This window comes from Pistacia vera, unplaced genomic scaffold (assembly GCF_008641045.1).
Source record: "Pistacia vera cultivar Batoury unplaced genomic scaffold, PisVer_v2 Contig214, whole genome shotgun sequence".
In the NCBI taxonomy this organism is placed as follows: Eukaryota; Viridiplantae; Streptophyta; class Magnoliopsida; order Sapindales; family Anacardiaceae; genus Pistacia; species Pistacia vera.
The window spans coordinates 2,256,075-2,278,177 of record NW_022196018.1 but is presented as its reverse complement, the minus strand read 5'-3'; the positions used below and the strand labels follow the sequence as shown (position 1 = coordinate 2,278,177).

Here is a 22,103-nt window from a genome sequence, read left to right as displayed (position 1 = left end):
ATAAGTTAATTTTAGCTTATAAGCAATTGTTGCTTATAAGCTAATTTTCATAAGCTCAAACAAACACCCCTTAATTAACTCAACAATTTGATATAAAATTTATTATATATTTTGGCTCTCTTCACGTTGAAGAGAATTCGAGTGGAAGGATATCTTTTATAAAATCATAGAAGTCCTTAATGATTCCGATTCCGTCTGTTGCCGTTAACTCACCGGGGCCAATCCTAATTTTGCCGTTAGGTTTAGGTCCAGCCATTTTGAAGGTGAAGAAGTCAATAAAAGAGTGAAAAAAGTTCCTCATCTGAAGATTCTCATATGAAAAGGATTGTTTTCTTGGTTGTAATAGCACAAATTGTCATGTTCGTTTGCTCCTAACACCAGTTGGCGGAGGTGTCTTCTTCTTCTTCTCCTCTACTCTTCAAGCTAGTGAGTGAGCAAAACCTTCTATACATTGTTATTAATATTTTTCAACGATTATGATATGTGGTTTTGTGTATAGAAGGCTAGTGTATGCACAAGTTTTACCAAATATTTATAGGTGTGTCGTCCAAAATTTAGGCACTAATCATGTCGATTTGTGTTTGGGTTTGTTGCCCACTAGCATGAGATCATTCTCAACCAATATAGAACAAGTTGAAAAGGACCACTCATTTACTGTGTCATACCTCATAAATTCATGTGGGTTGTCCCCGGAAAAGGCAAAATCTGTCTCCAAAAGAATCAAGCTTCAATCTGCTGAACGACCAGATTCGGTCCTGAAAGTTCTAAGAAGCCACCGATTTACGGCTGCCCATATAATTAAAGTTGTTGGATTGCGCCCTCGTGTACTTTTAGCCATTCCTGAGAGGTCAATATTGCCTAAATTTGACTTTTTTAACTCTTTTGGGGTAACAGATGCTGAGCTTGCGAGTGTTTGCTCTTCAAATCCAGCTATTTTGGGTCGCAGTTTGGAAAATCTGCTCATTCCTAACTATAAATTCCTCAAAAGTGTGCTTCTCTCCGATGAAAATGTTATCAAATTTTTTAGAAAAAAATCATGGCTCTTTCATATAGATTTGCCAAAGAATGTGTCTCCGAAACTTACAGTCCTAAGAGAATTTGGAATGCCTGACCCTCTTATTGCACTGATTTTAATATGTTATGCCCCTATATTCTTCCAAAAACGTGAGAAGTTTGACAAAAATGTCAAGAAGGTTATTGAAATGGGTTTTGATCCTCAGAAATGTGGGTTCATCCATGCAATGCAGGTGTTTGCTTCAATGAGTCAATCAACTTTGGAGCAGAAGTTTAATATTTTCAGGGGGTGGGGGTGGTCTGATGAGGACATTATGTATGCGTTCAGAAATTGCCCCATTTTTTTTAATGCCTCTGAAAGCAAAATAATAAATGCAATGGATTTTCTTGTGAACAAGATGGGTTGGCAGTCCACAGATATTGCCTTGTATCCAGACGTTTTCCTAATGACTTTGGAGAAGAGGATAATCCCAAGGTGTTTGGTTATTAAAGTTCTGCAATCGAAGGGGTTGGTGAAGAAAAATTTGAGCCTAAGTACATGTGCAAAACCTGTTGAGAAGCTATTCTTGGATAGGTTTGTGACAAAATACTTGGACCAGGTTCCTGTACTGATGAATATCTATCAAAGGAAGGAAGGCTTTCAGGATCTGGATCTGGATATGAATATCTTCCAGCAAACTGTAGCATGTCAACTTTCCATACCTAAAACGATTTTATGATCTCTAATTGGTGATTATCACTTTTCAGCTTTGTAGTTTATTGAACAATGTTGAATTACTTCAGTTAGTTCTGCACAGCAACATTATTTTCATCACTTTACAATTTGCATTTGATTGTATACTTTAGTTTATATATAAAATGTGGTAAACTTTTAAGCTAATTTGTTACATGAGTAGTAGATGCAGATCTGAATCTCAGTTATGTGGTTTTGATTTACTCCAGGTCCCTTGAGTTTCTAAAATGCCCTTCCTTACTAGCAACTTACAGTAAAGCTTGGAGGTCACAGAAAGAGATGAGTCAATGATATTGATTGACTTGAACAATATTATAGATGTGATGCTGTGATATTTTTTCTTGCGCAACCTCTTTGTTTGGTTGATGTGTCCTCCTGTATAATTGTAATTACAATATTCTATCAATCTCCATTGCACTGGAGGTGGATTTCAGGTATGCAGTGGTGAAGTCAAATTCCTTGTTGGAAAGAGGATATGTTTATTGAGACTCTGACATCAGTGTAGGGGATTGATAGGTAGTCTTGCTTAATTTGAACTACATTTTGGAGTGAATTTTAGTATGTCTTCTGTGTCGATGTCCTCTGAAAAGTATTTGATAGACACATTTTTGTCCAAGGTATCAGGAACAGGTTCCGTGACTATTTGATATATTTCAAGGTTAAATTGATCTTTTGGAACTGAGTATCATCAGATTTGAGTAAAAGCCTGAGCCAAATCAACTGTAGCTTCTCCTTTGTTAATTCTTTATACACATGGTTTTCTTATTGTTGTTTGTTAATTTCGGTGCCTTTGATCCGGAACTTATTCAGCTCTGGATACAGCTTACAGCTTCTTTTATCAGTTCTCATTGTTTAATTGGACAAATTGAAATGAATAAAGTTGATGAACACACATGAGTAATGTACTGACCAATTCATGTTATACAAATCTCTAATGTCAACCAGAAAATAAACATTCCCCTTATTTTTTCTTGATGGATGTTGCCGTAAGAATTGAATTAACATATTATCTTGTGTTCCAATTTTTTAATTCGTTTTAACAGAGTATAATTGAACAATATATTTCCTTGAAGTTATTAATTTGAATTGCATGTTTTTAGCTACTCAATCTTGCAGTCTGTAGAAAGCTGTGCCTGTGTTCCCTATCGATCACCTGGTTTGGGTTTTACTTTCATTATCATTTTGTCTTTGTCACGGTTTCCTGTATTTACCTTATCTTCTAGTTTATGATTTTGTTATTTATCTTTCAGGCTTTGTTTTGATGATTATTGTTATTAGACATTATTGTGAAGAGTGGATTGGCAACTTTTTCCTTTCCAGGTTTAGAGAAGAAGATAATACTTCGTATTTATTATCTTTTTTATTTTATGGCCCGCTTATAATTGCCTTCTTTATGGCCCGCTTCAGCATATCTGCTGGGGCTCAAGCCCATATTCCAGAAAAGCTCTCCAGTGGCCCACTTCTCTTAATTCCAGCCCAATCTAATTAATTAAAATGCACACAGAGGTTTTATTCAATTAAAATGCAATATTAATAGTTTTTAATCCTGAATTATGTAATTAATTGGAAAAAATCAAAATGAATTGTGAATGTGTTAATATTCAAACCAACCTCACCAAACACAGAGAACCTTACCCATGAGGCTGTGTTTGTTTTATTATTTTGAATAATATTTTTGAAAAAATTGAATTGAGTTATTATTACGAGAATATAATTTGAATTTCAAAATGTGTTTGGTAAGATTATTTTTTAATCTACTACATTTGTTAATTTAGTTAAACACACCTTATAATAAAAGTTTTTAAATTAACAAAAAAAACCTCACTTACCCATTAAATGTTAACAGTCGATCATCACTGACGGACGGTAGTTGGAAGTCGTCGGAATAGTGCACGACCGGCTAGATGTGGCTGAGTAGGGATATTTAGTTAAATTAACAAACCTAGAGATTAAAAAAATTAATTATTTTGAGTTGAATACAGTAGAAATGGATTTGAAAATAGGGAAACAAATATGTAATTTGAGTAGGATAGGAATAGGATAGGAAAAAATAACTAAACAAAACAAAGCTTGTTTAGGGGTCTCACACGCCATGATTCTAGAGAGACTTGGTCAGTGACAGCCGAGTGTATACATGACAAAGCTTTGGCTGCCTCTTCTTCATGGATTCTCCTGGTTTAGCGTCGGGTTTGGTCCAAGCGGAGGAACTTGCTTCTCCTCCTCCACATATTGCCACAAACCATGACCTCTCAAGTAGGTTTTCATCTTAACAGCTCAAACATGTTACTGATCACCATTGAAGATAGGAGGCGAAAATGGGGTTGGGTTTGATGCCATGAGGAAGCTCACGTTTGGTGGTTTTGGGTCCTGAAAGATCAATATCAGCTATACCAATTGTAGGTTCTTGAGTCTGATTATACTAAGAGAAAGAAGGTTAACATGCATGAAAGAGAGAGTTGAGAAAGAGAGAAAAAATTCAGTTCATATCTGCTCTGTTTTCGTTCATTAACAGGGGAATATAAATACAAGTTTCTTCACTGTTACAACCACTCTACAGTGAGAACTTTTTGCAAATACAATGCAATCTAAACAACCCTAACTAATATACATTTACAATGACATATATTGGCCTTAATCACCGGCTGTCATCACCTAAAAGCATCACATAATACATTCAAAAATCAACCAAAATCCAGCATTGACAGACAGCCTATAACATACTCTTAACTTGGCGCCAAAGATACAAACTTGAATTGCAAAAAAGTTTCCAGCAAAATATCACACACTTTAACAGATATTATCATGTTGTTGCTACACTTGCTGCGTTAGAAGGAAGCTTTGTAAGACATTGAACATCACGGTACTAATTCTCTGTCACTGCATGATCGTGATCTCTTTCAGTTAGCACAGAATAGATTAGGGAACCTTCAAAACATGAAACTCTGGTTCTTAAAAAGACTTTATCTTCTTCCTACCCAAAAATGGGGTTTAATGAAATATTGAAAAAGGAAAATGAACAGCTTCAACGAGAATTGCAACTATCACAGGGTAATATGGATGTGAACCAGGTTGAAGTGATTCAGCGTTTGATTGATGTTACAGAAATTGTTGCAGCAAGTCCTCTTCCGGAAGAGAGTTCCCCAAAAAAAGTTTCTAAGAAAGTAGAGCGCAACTATTCTGATGCTGATAGTGAGAAACATCATTCGCATAATGAGCACTCTCCTAGAAAAGTAGATTCTCGCACGACTTCCAGGTTATATATTCTTTTCTGCTTTTGTGCCTCTTAGGTTGAATGCACATTTCAGTTAATTAGTAGTGCTCATGTTAGCATGTGGGGTAGTCTGTATATATCACCTTATATCTTTCATATATTTGTTCTATAATATGTATCAATAACATGATTTCAATAATAACAAAAGTTAACTGCACTTTTGACTAGATATTGTGGTTTGAATTGATACACAGGATTTTAAAATGTGACTAGTTTTATCCGAAGCAGTTGGGATTTAGGCTGTGCCTTTTTTAGTGATCGATTCAAGAAGGGGCTCTTATCAGCATGAAGAATGGCATACTGATCTGCTCGGCTGTTGTTCTGAACCTCTTCTGTGTATGTCCTCTCATGCTGTTGATCACTTTAGATTGTCTTTGGAAATTGTATTTTATTAGTGTAGCAATAGTCATATGGTGGTCTTTTTCATGCCCATTGCATTTCTGTTTTAGTTTATCTGTTTTAGCTGTAATGCACCTCCTACCCATTCATGATAGTGAAGGCTATCCCTAATTTCATTTTGTCTCTTTCAACTCTACGACGGAGTCACATCCTGTAGATGATGAATTGAGAAATATATGCTGCTGAATTGAAATCTTGTATATTCCAAATATTTGCTCAGTGTCTAAGCAGCTTGTCCCCATTGCAGGTATAAAGGCGTTATTCTATCCTTGTGGCACATTTTCAAAGATTGCAACTGGGCAAATAACAGGCACGTGTAAGTAGTTTCTAACCTTTGGGTTAGTTTCAAACTTATAGTTGCTTATCCTGTGTTTAGATGTGACAGAATTACAACCTGGGCATTTAGGCCCAATCTGCTAGCTTGAACTTACGTTTGGCTCATTTACTTTTTGCAGGAATTTTTCCATTAGGTGTTTTGTTATTTTGTTTGCTTGTACAAACTTTTTAGTTTAAGGTTTAAACTTGGAATATCCTGATCATGTTGAAATCCTATAGTACACCAACAGCTAAACTTTTCAAATGTTCCCTTTTAAAACACAAGTTAATGCTCCAAGATGCTCTAACCCACTAAAAAGAACTCCCGCAAGATACATCACACTATCTGCACACTGTTTTGTTTAGAGTCTGCTTAAAGCCAATTTGAGTTACAGATGTTACAGTTTCTGTAAAATGTCTATAAATTGTTCTGGATGTCTCATGGAGCACATGGTTCTTTAAGTGACAATGCTTCTCACAACCTTCTTTTAAACTTAATTGTCTGGTAGACTAGGTAATCAGACCTTGATTTCATCTTCAGTGTTGGTGATCTAGTATCCTCTTTCAAGTTTGAATGCTCCACTGAGTACCTGTTGCCCCAAAAGAATTGAAAAAACTGATGCCAATTATTAATTTTCTAAAGTTGGTCATTGTTAGGGTCATTAGGTTTCTGAATTCGGTTGCTCACTAATTCGTTTAAAGATGCGAACTAGTTTAGCTGGCTTCAGTGAAGGAGACATATAAGATTTGAGGGTTTTTCTGATTACTTTGATCACCATGTACATCTCAGTTAGAAGTTCCTGATACTTTTTTTGGTGCTGCCTTGACTTGGTAACCAGTTATTGAAACTATTGATTCTAATTCTTACAGGGTTTTGACTGCACAATTTAGAAAAGTTGCATGCAATATTTTTATCTTTTGGAAATGGATCATAAAATGATGATCCATCCTATCGCATGAATCATATGAATTTTCGGTTTTATTGCTTTTTCTATCATTATCGACCTGGCATTCCAACATTTTTGAAATTTCATTTGTGGCTGTAATCACTTAAAAGCTTACGTGTTGTAATTCTGGTTCTGTCTTCATCAGCTTCTGCAGAGGCATGTAATGAACTCATGGCATACTCGTTGATATTATCATGCTGTTGCTACACTTGCTGCGTTAGAAGGAAGCTTCGTAAGACATTGAACATCACGGTACTAATTCTCTGTCACTGCATGATCATGATCTCTTTCTGTTAGTACAAAATAGATTAGGAAAATAAACCTGCTGGATGCAACTGCTGTTGTTTTATTTTCCTGTTTGCGTGCCTCACTGTAAATATGGTTCATCCATTGCCAGCTTGATCTAAAATGCTAAAAGATTGATCATTTTCATAGGCATTTAACATAAGCAGACCCCTTTAAGACTTATAGGGGACGTTGAATCAGCATAAAGAATGGGAAAATAAAAATAAGGAAAACATGCTTATAGCAGAATTTTAAAATCATTTTTCTCTCTGAATATTTCACTCAGTGATCTTCTACTTGCAAGACCATACATTAGGATGAGTGTTGATGGAGGATTTAGTCCCATATAATTAGTCCTAAAGTCCAAAACTTGATCTTTCTTTAATTTGTTTCCCCATATAATCTTCTTATTGTCTCTTCCTTTGGCAGGGTGGGTTTATTGATGATTTCTCGTCACATTTGATGTGTTGCTGCTGTGCTCTTGTCCAAGAATGGCGAGAAGTGGAAATCCGTGGCATCTCTATGGTATGTCCTATGCTAGTGCTTCACTTCTTTTTGTAATATGCACGATCTCTTCTAGATCCATTGTCCATATCTCTGATACTGAGCACAGGTGATTCTGTTACTAAGTTTGAGGATACCAAGTCATGTTGCATCATCTGTCTTGGAGGTTCCTTATGCCCTTCCATTTCATGGATTTTTCTCACAATTTTTCCTCTTTCCAAGTTGGTATAAAACCAACTAGCAGGTCCTGACAAGACAAAAATGAGCCCCCCCCACCCTCACAATTCATGGAATCATAATGACCTAATGAAAGCTCGATTTAGCTGCTGGTTGGAGATTCATCAACTTCCAAGAGCAAAACATAGAGGTAACAGCTAGTTGCCACTGTGATATAAAACTTGTATTGAGAATGGTTCTGCACCATCAATTCACTCCTCTGCACCATGAATTCACTCCTATGTAAATTAACCTCCAGATTTCACACATGATGTATTATAGACTATTTTTTCTAAGGTATAGTGTTGTTTGAGTTAATTACTTGGTTTTATTATGTACTCATGTTGGCTAACCATTGACTTGAAACATCCGGGATCCATATTTCCATGGATGACCTAACTCTACCCGGCCAGCGCCGAAATCTTGAGAAAAGTTCACCGCCATTATTTGGTGGTTAGTTAGTCTAGATTTAACATATAGGCCGTGTCTTATTTATGCCATGGGCACATCAGCTGGGTCATTGGTTGAAGCTATGCATACTCAATGGGTAAAGGCTACTGCATTTAGCTGTTAATTTAAAGCTGAACATATAAAAATCTATATCAGCTTCATCTTTGGACATGTTTGATTTTTACTTGTTAAATGGTGAAGAACTGAATTGGTCATTTCCTTATTTGTCAAGAAACATTAACGAATAGTTATAAAAGAAAGTAATTTTGTTACAACTCAGAATTTGTAGCTGTGTGTTTACTTTTTACTGCAGTTGCTAGTTAAATAAAACTTGTTACTGTTGAATGTTGATAGGACATCTCATCAATCCAATCAAATTGATTAAGCATGTTGAGAATTGGTTTACTTGGTAGTTCATAGGTATGTATGAGGTAATGTTTTGGGTTGAAAGTCCATTTGAAAATGATCCTTCATATTGTTCAAAAATTAAAAATTAAAAACAATAGTTTACTTAATGGTTAAGCTCCGAGGCCCTTTTAACTTGGCCGAACGACATACGCACCCAAAGTTTGCTAAAATGACAAGTGAGTATCCAAAAAGTTTTAAAATAACAAATAGGTACCTTCCATCATGTTCTGTTAGTGATTTTCGTTTGATAATAGTGAAAAGACTAAAATACCCTTGAAAGTTTAATATTTTAGTTTTTCATAAATTTAAAAATTTCTAAAAAAACCCCCTAAGTTTGTTAATTTGACTAAATACTCCAATATATAAAAATTTTATAAAATAACAAAAACACCCCCATTACCCGCAGTGTCAGATTCCGGCCACCACTGTCGAAATCTGGCTAAAAAATTACGTTACGACAGAGACCCATCGGATCTGTGTCGTAACGAGTAGATCTGGCGTTTTCCGGCAAGATCCGTGGCTGATATGGCCGAAAAAGGCCAGATCTACAGCCAGATCTGGCCGTCGAGGCCAGAATCTTGCTGGAAAATTGTGTTACGACACAAACTCGTCGGATCTGTGTCATAACACGTTGATCTGGCATTTTCCGGTCAGATCTGGCGTCAAGGCCGAAAAAGGCCAAACGTAGATCTGGCCGTAGATCTGGCCTTTTCCGGCCAGATCAGCCACGGATCTTGCCGGAAAATGCCAGATCTACTCGTTGCAACACAGATCCGATGGGTCTCTGTTGTAACGCAATTTTTTGGCTAGATTCCGGTAGTGGTGGTTGAAATCTGGCACTACGGGTGATGGAGGTGTTTTTGTTATTTTATAAAATTTTTATATATTAGGGTATTTAGTCAAATTAGCAAACTTAGGGGGTTTTTTAGAAATTTTTAAATTTATAAAAAACTAAAATATTAAACTTTCAAGGATATTTTAGTCTTTTCACTATTATCAAATGAAAATCACTAATCGAACATGACGGAAAGTACCTATTTATTGTTTCAAAACCTTTTAAGCACCCACTTGTCGTTTAGGTAAACTTTGGTATGCGTGAGTCGTTCTCCCTTTTAACTTTTATAAACTAACAGTTCTGCCGGCCCTTGCTTTCTACAATTCGCTTCTCTTTTCAAAGTTCAAAGCCAACAAAGCCTCTCCACTTTGAAACCCTAGCAATACCATGTCGTCAACAACGAAGGTCATCGTCAGTAGCTGTGACGACAAGACCTGTGACGGCAAAAGTTGTCGCGGCAAATCTTTTGAGATCGACAGAGCCGTCGCCATGCAGTCTCGGATGATCACACGGGCGATGGATGAACACTGGGCTGGTGACGTGACTAACGTCTTCCCGATACATAAAGTTCACAGCAACACGCTCGGTATGGTCGTCTTCTTCCTGAAGCGTTACTATGAGGAGGAGATTTTGAGTCTTTCAATTATAAGGGGTATCGACTATCTGTATGGCCGCAAGATGAAATTCGATTTTGATGCGGCTGCTGCCGCCGCTGCCGCCGGTGCTGCCGCGGACGCTGATGGGGCTTTTCGTGAGGTGCAGTTCAAGAGGTCGGCAGCTAAGGTCGAGTTCAAGAACTGGGAGGCTACGTTCGTCATGGTTGACCGGGACACTCTCTTTGGCTTCATTCGGGTAATGCCTATTTTTTTCCAAATTAGGGTTTCTTGATTTTTGTTCCCTAACATAATGTAGTAATTTTTTGTGTCATGTGTTTTCAAATACCACTACCTATCCACAGTTGCTAGATTCCGGCCACCACCGCCGGAAGCTGGCGTTATTGCGCACGACCGGCCGGATCTGGCTAGTCGTGCGCCGATCTGGCCTTTTGCGGATCTGGCCGGAAAGGCCTGATCGGCGCATATCGGTCAGTTCCTGCTTGTAGTGCGCCATTATGACAGATTCCGGCAACCACCAACGGTGGTTTCCGGAATCTGGCAACTATGGGTGGGTGAGGGTGTTTTTGCAATTTATATATTTTTTGTTAGGGGTGTTTTATTAATTAACAAACTTAGAAGGTTTAATGTTCGTTAATTTATGATATGATTTTGAAAATAGGGAAAAAACGCCCATTTCTATTTGGAATAGAGACAGGATATTGGCCAAATAACGAAACTGTAGCAATTTTTGTCTTACGTGTTTCTGTTTATGGAAATTCTATGTTAATTTTTTTTAGAGATTATCAGTATTGGCACAGCTATGTTCTGCCTCGGTTTTGTTTGATTTAACACGAAGTTTTGTAACAATTGTATGTTCGGTGTTTTGTTCTGCAGGCTGCAGACTATTTGGACATTCCGCGGCTGCTGGCTCTCTCCAAAAAGGCCTTTTTTGATAGGTTCAGCTGGGACATAGAGATACCCGATGATATTTCTGTGATTTTTGACAACATGTTTGAATCGGGGATTTCGTATGATTTAGACTGAAGGGAGAGGCTGTGGTTTTCTGTAAACATGTATTAGTTAAGGGTGCTGCTATTCTGAATAAGATTTGATCAAATAGGATAGGATTCTGAGAATGTTTTTGGTACACAAATATAGAGGGGCTAAGATTTGATCAAATAGGATATAGGATAGGATTTTGAGAATGTTTTTGGTATACAAATATAGAGGGGCGGATCTAGAGTATGTCCACCCTCAATTTTTTTTTTAAATATTTATATGTGATTTTTTAGGTTATCTCTTAGTAATGGCAAAAACTTTAAACTAAAAGTTACATTGAATTGGTAATGAATCAAATGCATATGCAAACTTTAACCATTTTTTTTAATATGTTAATAATAATATGGTATCTAAGCAAAATTATATAGTGCTTTAAATAACCATCTACGGCCAAACAAATCAAATGAGTAAACTTAATTAACTCAATAATTTGATATAAAATTTATGAGCAATATTATACTGATAACCTTTTTTGGGATCTAGATAAGATCTATTACGAATTGATTAATTATGAACTGTCATGCCAGGATCGTAAGAAAAAATTTATAAAAAATGGTTATGGGTATAATATTTTCCAAAATTTATTATCTATTTTGGCTTTCTTCACCTGGAAGAGAATTTTAGTTTTATAAAATCATAGAAGTCCTTAATGATTCCGTCTGTTGCCGTTAACTCACTGGGGCCAATCCCATTTTTGCCTTTAGGTTTAGGTCTAGCCGTTTTGAAGGTGAAGAAGTCAATTAGAGAGTGAAAAAAGTTCCTGCTTATTTGAAGCTTTGTATCCAGGATTGTTTTCTTGGTGTAACTGGTGGTGTCTTCTTCTTCTTCTCCTCTACTCTTCAAGCTGGTGAGTGAAATCTACATACTGAGCAAAACCTTCTATACATTGTTATTAATATTTTTCAACGATTATGATGTGTGGTTTTGTGTATAGAAGGCTAGTATATGCACAAGTTTTACCAAATATTTATAGGTGTGTCGTCCAAAATTTAGGCTCTAATCATGCTCGCAATTCGTGTTTAGGTTTGTTGCCGACTGGCATGAGATCATTCTCAACCAATAAGAACAAGTTGAAAAGGACCACTCATTTACTGTGTCATACCTCATAAAATCAGTGGGTTGTCACGAAAAGGCAAAATCTGTCTCCAAAGAATCAAGCTTCAATTGCTGAACAACCAGATTCGGTCTGAAGTTCTAAGAAACACGGATTTACGGCTTCCCATATAATCAAAGCTTGTTGGAAGCGCCCTAGTTTACTTTTAGCCAATCCTGAGAGGTCAATATTGCGTAAATTTGAGTTTTTTAAATCTTTTGGGGTAACAGATGCTGAGCTTGCGAGTGTTTGCTCTCAACTCCATCTTATTTGGGCATAGTTTGGAAAATCTACTCATCCCAACTATAAATTCCTCAAAAGTGTGCTCTCTCGATGAAAATGTTATCAAATCGTTTAGAAAAAAATCTGGCTTTTCAGGAGATTTGCCAAAGAATGTGTCTCCGAAACTTACAGTCCAGAGAACTTGGAATGCCCGAGCCTCTTATTGCACTAATTAATATGTTATGCTCCTATAGTCTTCCAAAACGTGAGAATTTTGACAAAAATGTCAAGAAGGTTATTGAAATGGGTTTTGATCCTCAGAAATGTGGGTTCATCCATGCAATGCAGGTGTTTGCCTCAATGAGTCAATCAACTTTGGAACAAAGTTTGATACTTTTAAGGGGTGGGGGTGGTCCGATGAGGGACATATGTTGGCGTTCAGAAAAATGCCCCATTTTTTTGAATGCCTCTGAAAGCAAAATAATAAATGCAATGGATTTTCTTGTGAACAAGATGGGTTGGCAGTCCACAGAATTGCCTTGTATCCACGTTTTCCTAATGGACTTTGGAGAAGAGGATAATCCCAAGGTGTTTGGTTATTAAAGTTCTGCAGTCGAAGGGGTTGGTGAAGAAAAATTTGAGCCTGGTCATTTCTAAGACCTGTTGAGAAATTATCTGGATAGGTTGTGACAAAATACTTGGACCAGGTTCCTGAACTGATGAATATTATCAAAGGAAGGGGCTTTCAGGCTCTGGATATGAACACTATGTTTCTTTCGGCAAACTGTAGCATGTCAACTTTCCAAACCTAAAAGGATTGTTAGCTTTATTTGGTGGTCATTAAATTTCAGCATTAGTTTATTGAAACAATGTTGATTAATTCAGTACTTCTGCAGAGTAACATTTTTTTCAGCACTTTCCAATTGCATTGATTGTATGCTATAGTCATACATGAGTACATGAATAGTAGATGCAGACATGAATTTCAACTCTGTGGTTTTGATTTACCCAGGTCCCTGTAGTTTCTAACAAGCCCTTTCCTTGCTAGCAACTTACAGTGAAGCTTGGAGGTCAAGAAAGAGATGAATCAGTGAATTGATTGACTTGAACAATAATAGATATGTGCTGTGATATTTTGCTTGCGCAACTTCTTGTTTGGTTGATGTTCCTCCTGTATAGTTGTAATTGCAATATTCTATCAATCTCCACTGCAGGAGACTGATTTAGGTATATAGTGATGAAGTAAATCCTTGTGGAAAGAGGATATATTATGAGACTATCGTGAGGGGATTGATAGGTTCAACATTTGGTTCATGTATTGCTTTTAAATTTTGGAGTGAATTTGATCCCAGCTTAAGATTATCTGGAACTCCAACATTTGGTTCATGTATTCACCTTTTAAATTTTAGCTGCAGCAAACCAAAGATGTTTTGAGATACTTGTAAGATTTTACTGTCATTGTTTACTAAAAACATAATTAGGAATTGTTTTTCCATGAGTGAGAAATTGTTTTTCTCAAAGTTTATGGTGGGAAAAGTTCATTACAGGTGATTTTGAAGTTTAAAGATAAAAACTATGAAATTAGGAATTCATCTTAAAGAAAGGGTTCTTTAATTGACTGATTCTTTGTCAATATTTAAGAGCTTCCACCTTCAACTGAATTTTATTTTGATAAGAGGTTGTATATGGTATGCTCTATTGTATTAATTTAACCAAATCTTATCAATGTTTGGGAGCAGAACGAAAAAGAGAAAGAGTAAAATGAAAGTAGGTTTGATTCAGAATCGGTATAAATGAGAAGTATTTTCTGTATCAACTGGTATGCGCATTAAGTGAAAAGGGGGGAAATCTCCAGAAACAATGGAGGGTGGCATGGAACGATAATTCTTATCAAAGATGACGAAGATGAAGTTGTTCATCACCATCATCAATCATCATCATCCCCAGCCACCCATCCCAGTGGCCTCGGGAGGCCTAACTCAGCTAATTAGTTACTTCATCCTAGGAACTTGCAAGTATCCATTCCTTATATAGGCAAGCTTGAGAATCCTGGTTTTCTCAAAAACCCCTTTCAGGCTCATGGTTGTACGTTACCGCTTATCGCTTATTCTGCGGCCCGAATCCATTCATTTCTTCATTATTTCCTCAATTCCGATTCTTTCTTTTAAGTTACAGATGCTTGATACCTTCAACCCTTCAATCTCATTATATATATATAATGACCGGTGGTGGGTTTCAGTCAGTTTACGTACGTTTAACTAATCCTCCGAGACTCTTGGACTATCGGTTAGATAAAAGCTCTAGTGTTACTCTATTAGCAACTGAGGAAGGACTCGAACTCATGACAAATACACCCAAGAGTCTTTATCAAACCACTAGTCAATAGATAGCTTGGGTGCAGACCCCCTAGGCCAAAGGGGTGGTCCTTCCAAACTAAGTGGTCTCCACTAATCCTTAATTAATTTGTTGTCGATTTAATTTAATGTAAAAGGGTTACTCGAATCTAATTATTATCGTCTACATCAAGTGGTGACTCGAATCATATTTTTATCATTTTTACAAAGATAGAAAATTATTCAATCTGTGTGATTACATATTCACTGTATCATATAAACTTTTTTCTTATAATAGTATTGTAATGTTTAAATTTAATGGATGAGGATGATAGAGTTAAGCAAATTATTTAGTTAAATACATTTTAGGGGGGATAATGAAAGTTTTAGAAATAAGGGGCCAAAGGAATGTATATTGGGTTTAAATGTCGTCCCTTGAGGCCATAGCAAATAATTTTCATGGGCTTTGCCCATCTTCTTAAACTGAGGCATTAAAAGAAAGATGCAGAAGACCGTGCTGGGTGGAGTAGAAAGAAGAGAAAGGAGAAGGGGAAGAGTGAAATGAAGTAGGTTTTACCGAATTGATTTTAAATTTAGTCTATTTAAGCTTAGTGTCTTTCTTTCATGAATTTGTTGATTCCATGTGCTGCTGTTAGTATTTCAATGATTTTCATGCTCTATTCAGGAGGCAAGGATAGGAAGGAGAGAGAGATTTTGAACCATACAGAGTTCTGAGCTTGGAATTCGGGTAAGGAACCATTCGGATTTGAGACTTTTAGCATCTTTTTTTAGAAATTTAATTCAGTTGTAGGACAACATTCCAAGTGGAGATAATTTTGCTATTAGTTCTATTTCTTTTGATTTTTTATGCTGAAACTGAAATCTGAATTGCTCTTGGAATGTTAGGCTAGTTCTATGGTTTGAGGTGGTTGTTGTAAGCATGTTAAATATCTTGGCCCTGTTATAGTATGTGAATGCGTAATGAGTATTTCTGTGGTGTAATTTTCATGGATTTGAGTTACTTTATATTTTAATTCAGGAAATGCCTGGAAAGAGGGAAACTTTGCCCAAATTTTTGCGGTGGTTGTTTTCAATACCATCCTTGTCACGAATTTACTTCTTAAGGTTCTTTTACACTCTAAAACATTAACAGCCCTCGACAACAACTAGTTAAACACATTACATGAATTCGTCTATGATCAAGTACCCTTAGGGTCGTTATCTGCACTGTAAAAAAAAGTACAAGTGTCTAACATCCTTCTAAACTTTGCTCATGATAAAACTTTATAGTGATATTAAATTTTACCTTTTTGTAATTAATATAACATCTTGTCCTTGTCTTGTCATGTTAGGAAATGAAACTATATTTGAAGGTGTATTGTGTTAAGGAGAATATAGTTTCCATGCAAAGAGGTATTAGCCTTATATCCTGTAGCAAACTAAATAATCCATTTAAAACTTGACGATAGTGTGACTGTTGACTGTTTTGTTAACTGTGAGCTTATTTTCTTTTTAAATGCTTCAATGAAATCAATTAACTTCAATGGCTATGAAGTGGTTTTTAACAGAGAAAATATGAATAAAGGAGGAGGAAGTGGGCGCCACAGAGCAGCAGAGCTGCAGCAGCTCGAAGCAGAAGAGTCTGATGCAAAGAGTTGAAACATATTGCTAATATTGTTGACAATTTCAGCCAATTAGTCAATGTTGCCAGGGTATACTACTACTAGAACCCTTTTTTTTTCCCTCTCCAGTCGTATGGCTCATTTTAATTTAAATAATTTACTACGACTGTTAAAAAACATGAGAACCTAATTTTTCGTTGTTGAATGTATGTATAGTGATATGAAAAGAAAGTATGGAAATTGCTAATCTTTGGCTAATGACACATGTCTAAGTTAACTGAATATAATAAAAAATCCTTGGTAAAGTAGAGAACATTTATTATCTTCTTGAACCAAATTTTGCGCGTATAACTGGGGCACAAGCTTTACATTCAAATAGAAATTTCTTTTACTTTATGAACAAATCATTTAATAGCTTGTAGAGGATTTTTGCTATATGGTTGGAAAATTGTTCTAACATGGATTGAAAATGTCTATTGAATCATCTATTCACTTGGTTTACTTATATGTAGGTAAATGAACTACCTGTTAGGAATTCGCAGGAAGCATTACAATGGAGATGCATGCATCCAGAATGGTGTGTAATTTTAAAAAGAATATGTTTTATTGCATATAGAAGTTTAGCATGATGTCGCACACAACACACAAAACTTTCTCTAATTTCTTCGCAATATGTACTTTTTGATACATGTATATATATATATATATATATATATATAGATCATTCAAATCTAAAGTATTATAAAGCTTTCTTTCATGCACTTTCTGAATGTTAACGTTTTCAATTTTCATTTTCTAATCCATTGATGAAGAACAGTTCAGGCTGGTGACTCTTTGCTTAAGTGACAATGCTTATCACAACCTTCTTTTAAATTTAATCGTCTGGTAGACTAGGTAATCAGACCTTGATTTCATCTTCAGTGTTGGTGATCTAGTATCCTCTTTCAAGTTTGAATGCTCCACTCAGTACCTGTTGCCCCAAAAGAATTGAAAAAACTGTGCCATTATAATTGTGTAAAGTTGGTCATTGTCAGGATCATCAGGTTTCTGAATCGGTTGCTCACTATTCGTTTAAAGATGCGAACTGGTTTAGCTGGCTTCAGTGAAGGAGACATATTAATTTGAGGGTTTTTTTTCAATTACTTGATACCCATGTACATCTCAGTTAGAAGTTCCTGATACTTTTTTGGTGCTGCCTTGACTTAGTAACCAGTTATTGAAACTATTGATTCTAATTCTTACAGGGTTTTACTATATTAATTTCTGATCTTGACTGCACAATTAGAAAAGTTGCATGCAATATTTTTATCTTTGGAGATGGATCATAAAATGATGATCCTATCGCATGAATCATATAGATCATAAAATGCGAAAATTGCACTCAATGATCTTCTACTTGCAAGACCATACATTAGGATGAGTGGGATGGAGATTTTGTCCCATATAATTATCCTAAAGTCAAGACTTTATCTTTCTTTAATTTGTTTCCCCATATAATTGCTTATTGTCACTTCCTTTGGCAGGTGGGTTTCTTGATGATTTCTTGTCACGTTTGATGTGTTGCTGCTGTGCTCTTGTCCAAGAATTCGACAAGTGGAAATCCATGGCATGTATGGTAGTCCTATGTCGTGCTTCACTTCTTGGTAGGAGAGAAATGAGATCAAATCCTTTTCACATGCTATGTAGGAGGGAATCTTTGGGTTGAAAATCCATTTGAAAGGATCCTTGTATTGTTCAAAAAAAAAAAAAAAAAAAAAAAAAATTGAAAATAAGAATTACTTCATAGTTAAGCTTTGTAACGAGAGCAAAACCAATCCCTGCAAAGCAGTAGAACTATACTATAGCCCATAGTCCAAGGCCCTTTTGTAAACCAACGATCTGCCCGCCCTTCTTTATACAAATCGCTTCTATTTTCAAACCCAAAAAATCCAAGAAAAGCCAACAAAGCCGCTCCACTTTGAAACCCTAGCAATAACCATGTCATCACCAAGGGAGGTAGTCACCTCATTAGCTCTGACGGCGTATTTTTAAGGTCGACAAAGCGCACGCCATCCAGTCTGGGACGATCAAACAGATGATCGACGAAGACGGGCTGGTAACGTCTTCAAGTTACTAATGTTGACAGCAGGGTCCTCCGTATGGTCGTTTTTACCTGAAGCGTCGTCATCTCTTTGGGGCTCGCAGTCTTTCATTTGATAAGCATTACGAAGATCTGCTTGGCGTCAAGACGGAATTGACTGTTGCTGCCGCTGATGCTGATAGGGATCTTGGTGAGATGCAGATCAAGAGCTCGGCAGCTAAGGTCGAGCTCAAGAACTGGGAGGTACGTTCGTCATGGTTGATAGGACACTCTCTTTGGCCTCGTTCGGGTAAGAACTATTTTTTACCCTCGATCTGTTAGTTTATCAAATTTGGGTTCATTTTTGTGTCATGTGTTTCTGTTTATTGCAATTTTTTGTTATTTTATTTAAATTACTCTTTCTGGTGTTTTATTGAGTTAATAATTAGTTTGATAAACTTTTGAAAGCTGAAATACATCTGGACGGAATTTGTTGTGGCCACATTGTTTTATGGATGTTATCTCTGTGTTTATGAAGAGAAGGTGGTTGGTCTTTCGTTTCTGTGAGTAGGAACTTGGAATTTTACTTTGGTGCTGAAAATACATTGGGCCATTGGGGCCTGTTGAGTTTAGTGGGGAGAGAACCCGTATTGCCGATGACTGAGGTTGGAGAAAATTAACTTGCCGATGGTATTGCATTGTAAATGTAGTTGCATTGTGCTAGACTTCTACTTTAGTTTACTTTCTTGTGTCTAATTTCTTGGTGTTTAGGGTTTGTTTCAGATCACTTATCAGTATTGGCACAGCTATGTTCTGCCTCAGTTTTGTTTGATTTAAAACGAGGTTTTGTAACAATTGTATGTTCGATTTTTTGTTTTGCAGGCCGCAGACTACTTGGACATTCCGCGGCTGCTGGCTCTCTCCAAAAAGGTCTTATTTGATAAGTTCAGCTGGGACATAGAGATACCCGATGATATTTCTGTGATTTTTGACAACATGTTTGAATCGGGGATTTCTTATGATTCCGTCTGAAGGGAGAGGCTGTGGTTTTCTGTAAACATGTATTAGTAAAGGGTGCTACTATTCTGAATAAGATTTGATAAAATAGGATAGGATTCTGAGAATGTATTAGTTACGCCTCCTTTGTTTAAGTTTTCAGAATAAGGCCCTCTTTGTTACAGGATTCTGTGGATGTTTTTGGTACATAAAACATGAACTATACTTTGGATAAGAATACAGAGATGGGATGATTCATGTCATTGTTATTGCTTTCTCTCTTCATGATACACTTTCTTGCGCAATTTACGTTTGTTTTCAACATTACTTTTTTATTTATTTATTTTTATAAATATCAAATAGGAACGGGAACCTTTACATATTTACCTTTTTGTTTTCAAAATTTCTATGGGTGCGTTTGGTTTAATATTTTGGATAGGATTTTGGGGATAGTATTGGGTTATTGGATAGGGGAATATTACGAGATAAATTTTAAAAATTTATGAAAAACCCCTTAGGTTTACTAATTTAATTAAAGACCCTAACATATAAAATGACAAAAACACCCCCACCACCGGAATCTGGCTGGAAAATTTCGTTACGGCACAGACTGGTCGGATACGGTCTGTTATGGCCGTCTACGGTAGGAAAAAGGCCAAACGATGGCCATCTTTGGCCGTCAGCGACGACCAAAGATGTGGCCCTCGTTTTCGGTCAACGACGGTCATTTCTTTGGCCGTAAGATCTGGCCTTTTCTGACCAGATCCGTGGTGGATATGGCCGGAAAAGGCCACATCGGTGAAATTCTGACCATTTCTGGTCGGAAGTTAGGCCGTTGTACAGATTCCGGCTATCACCGATGGTGGTTGCCGGAACCTGACAAGTTGGGTTGATGGGGGTGTTTTTGTAAATTTTTAAACTTTTTTTTCAGGGGGTATTTAGTGAAATTAATAACTTTATGGGGTCTAAAAGTAATTAAAAAAATATGGTAATATTTCTGGAATAATGTGCCAAACATTATTTGGAGAATAGGATCCAGAATATGGATAAAAATACTAAGCCAAACATGCCGTATGTTTTTTCCCTTTTTATTATTTATGTGTCATTTTGTTATTACTTAAAACCATGTTCAGGTATTAATGGAAATAATTCGTAACTGGGATTATAATTATTTAGCTATAAGTTTTAATAGATATACAAATAATATTAAAGTTTTTGGGTTCATAGAGATGATTAAACAATGTCTCCTAATAAGTTAATCTTTTAGGTTATCTCTTAGTAATGGCAAAAACTTTAACTAAAAGTTACATTGAATTGGTAATGAATCAAATGCATATGCAAACTTTAACCATTTTCTCTAATATGTTAATAATAATATGGTATCTAAGCAAAATTATATAGTGTTTTAAATAACCATCTACGGCCAAACAAATCAAATGAATAAACTTAATTAACTCAATAATTTGATATAAAATTTATGAGCAATGCTATATTGATAACCTTTTTTGGGATCCAGATAGGATTCATTATGAACTGATTAACTATGAACTGTTATCTCAGGATTGTAATATTTTCCAAAATTTATTATCTATTTTGGCTTTCTTCACCTGGAAGAGAATATGAGTTTTATAAAATCATAAAAGTCCTTAACGATTCCGTCTGCTGCCGTTAAGTCACTGGGGCTGATCCATTTTTGCCTTTAGGTTTAGGTCTAGCCGTTTTGAAGGCGAAGAAGCCAAAAGTGAGTGAAAAAAGTTGCTGTTTATTTGAAGCTTCTCATATGAAAATAAATTTCTAACTGGCTTTGTATCCAGGATTGCTTTCTTGGTGTAATAGCACAAATTGTCATGTTCGTTTGCTCCTAACACCAGTTGGCGGAGGTGTCTTCTTCTTCTTCTCCTCTACTCTTCAAGCTAGTGAGTGAGCAAAACCTTCTATACATTGTTATTAATATTTTTCAACGATTATGATGTGTGGTTTTGTGTATAGAAGGCTAGTGTATGCACAAGTTTTACCAAATATTTATAGGTGTGTCGTCCAAAATTTAGGCACTAATCATGTCGATTTGTGTTTGGGTTTGTTGCCCAGTAGCATGAGATCATTCTCAACCAATATAGAACAAGTTGAAAAGGACCACTCATTTACTGTGTCATACCTCATAAATTCATGTGGGTTGTCCCCGGAAAAGGCAAAATCTGTCTCCAAAAGAATCAAGCTTCAATCTGCTGAACGACCAGATTCGGTCCTGAAAGTTCTAAGAAGCCACCGATTTACGGCTGCCCATATAAAGCGGTGAGTGAAAACTCACAACTGAGCAAAACCTCAAGCAATGTTATCTAACTTTTCCACGATTTATCGCATGTGTGGTTTTGGTGTATAGAAGGCTAGAATATGCAAAATTTACCAATATTTCAATGGTGTGTCGTTTTCCCCAACATAATTAGGACTTAATTCTGTCGAGTTGTGTTTGGGTTCGTAACCCCAGGATAGCATTAGATCATCTCTCAACCAATATAGAACAGTTAAAACGGCACTCGGGCGATCATTTACGCCGTCAACCTCATAAATGATATGTGGTTTGATCCCCAAATAGCAAAAACTCATCTGTCTCCGACAGAATCAAGCTTCAATCTGCTTGACCAACCAGATCGGTTCCTGAAAGTTCAAAGAACTAGGTTACAGTGCCCATATAACCACAACTTGTTTAAAAGGCGCCCTAGTTTACTTTTTACCCAATCCTGATAGA

At 36.3% G+C, this 22,103-nt stretch overlaps 1 protein-coding gene and 1 pseudogene across 1 annotated transcript; both read left to right on the top strand.

Moving 5' to 3' along the window:
- Positions 1 to 286: 286 nt before the first annotated feature.
- On the top strand, positions 287 to 2,717 carry LOC116129868. The gene is made up of 2 exons (XM_031415597.1): positions 287 to 1,727; positions 1,957 to 2,717. The coding sequence occupies exons 1-2, from the start codon at positions 477 to 479 to the stop codon at positions 1,963 to 1,965; spliced, it is 1,260 nt and encodes a 419-aa protein (XP_031271457.1). The 5' UTR covers positions 287 to 476; the 3' UTR covers positions 1,966 to 2,717.
- Positions 2,718 to 3,909: 1,192 nt separating this feature from the next.
- Positions 3,910 to 7,767, top strand: LOC116129867 (annotated as a pseudogene).
- The last annotated feature ends 14,336 nt before the right edge of the window (positions 7,768 to 22,103 follow it).

Coding starts and splice junctions, on each gene's coding strand:
- LOC116129868 (XM_031415597.1), top strand. CDS start 477: ATGATATGTGGTTTTGTGTATAGAAGGCTAGTGTATGCACAAGTTTTA.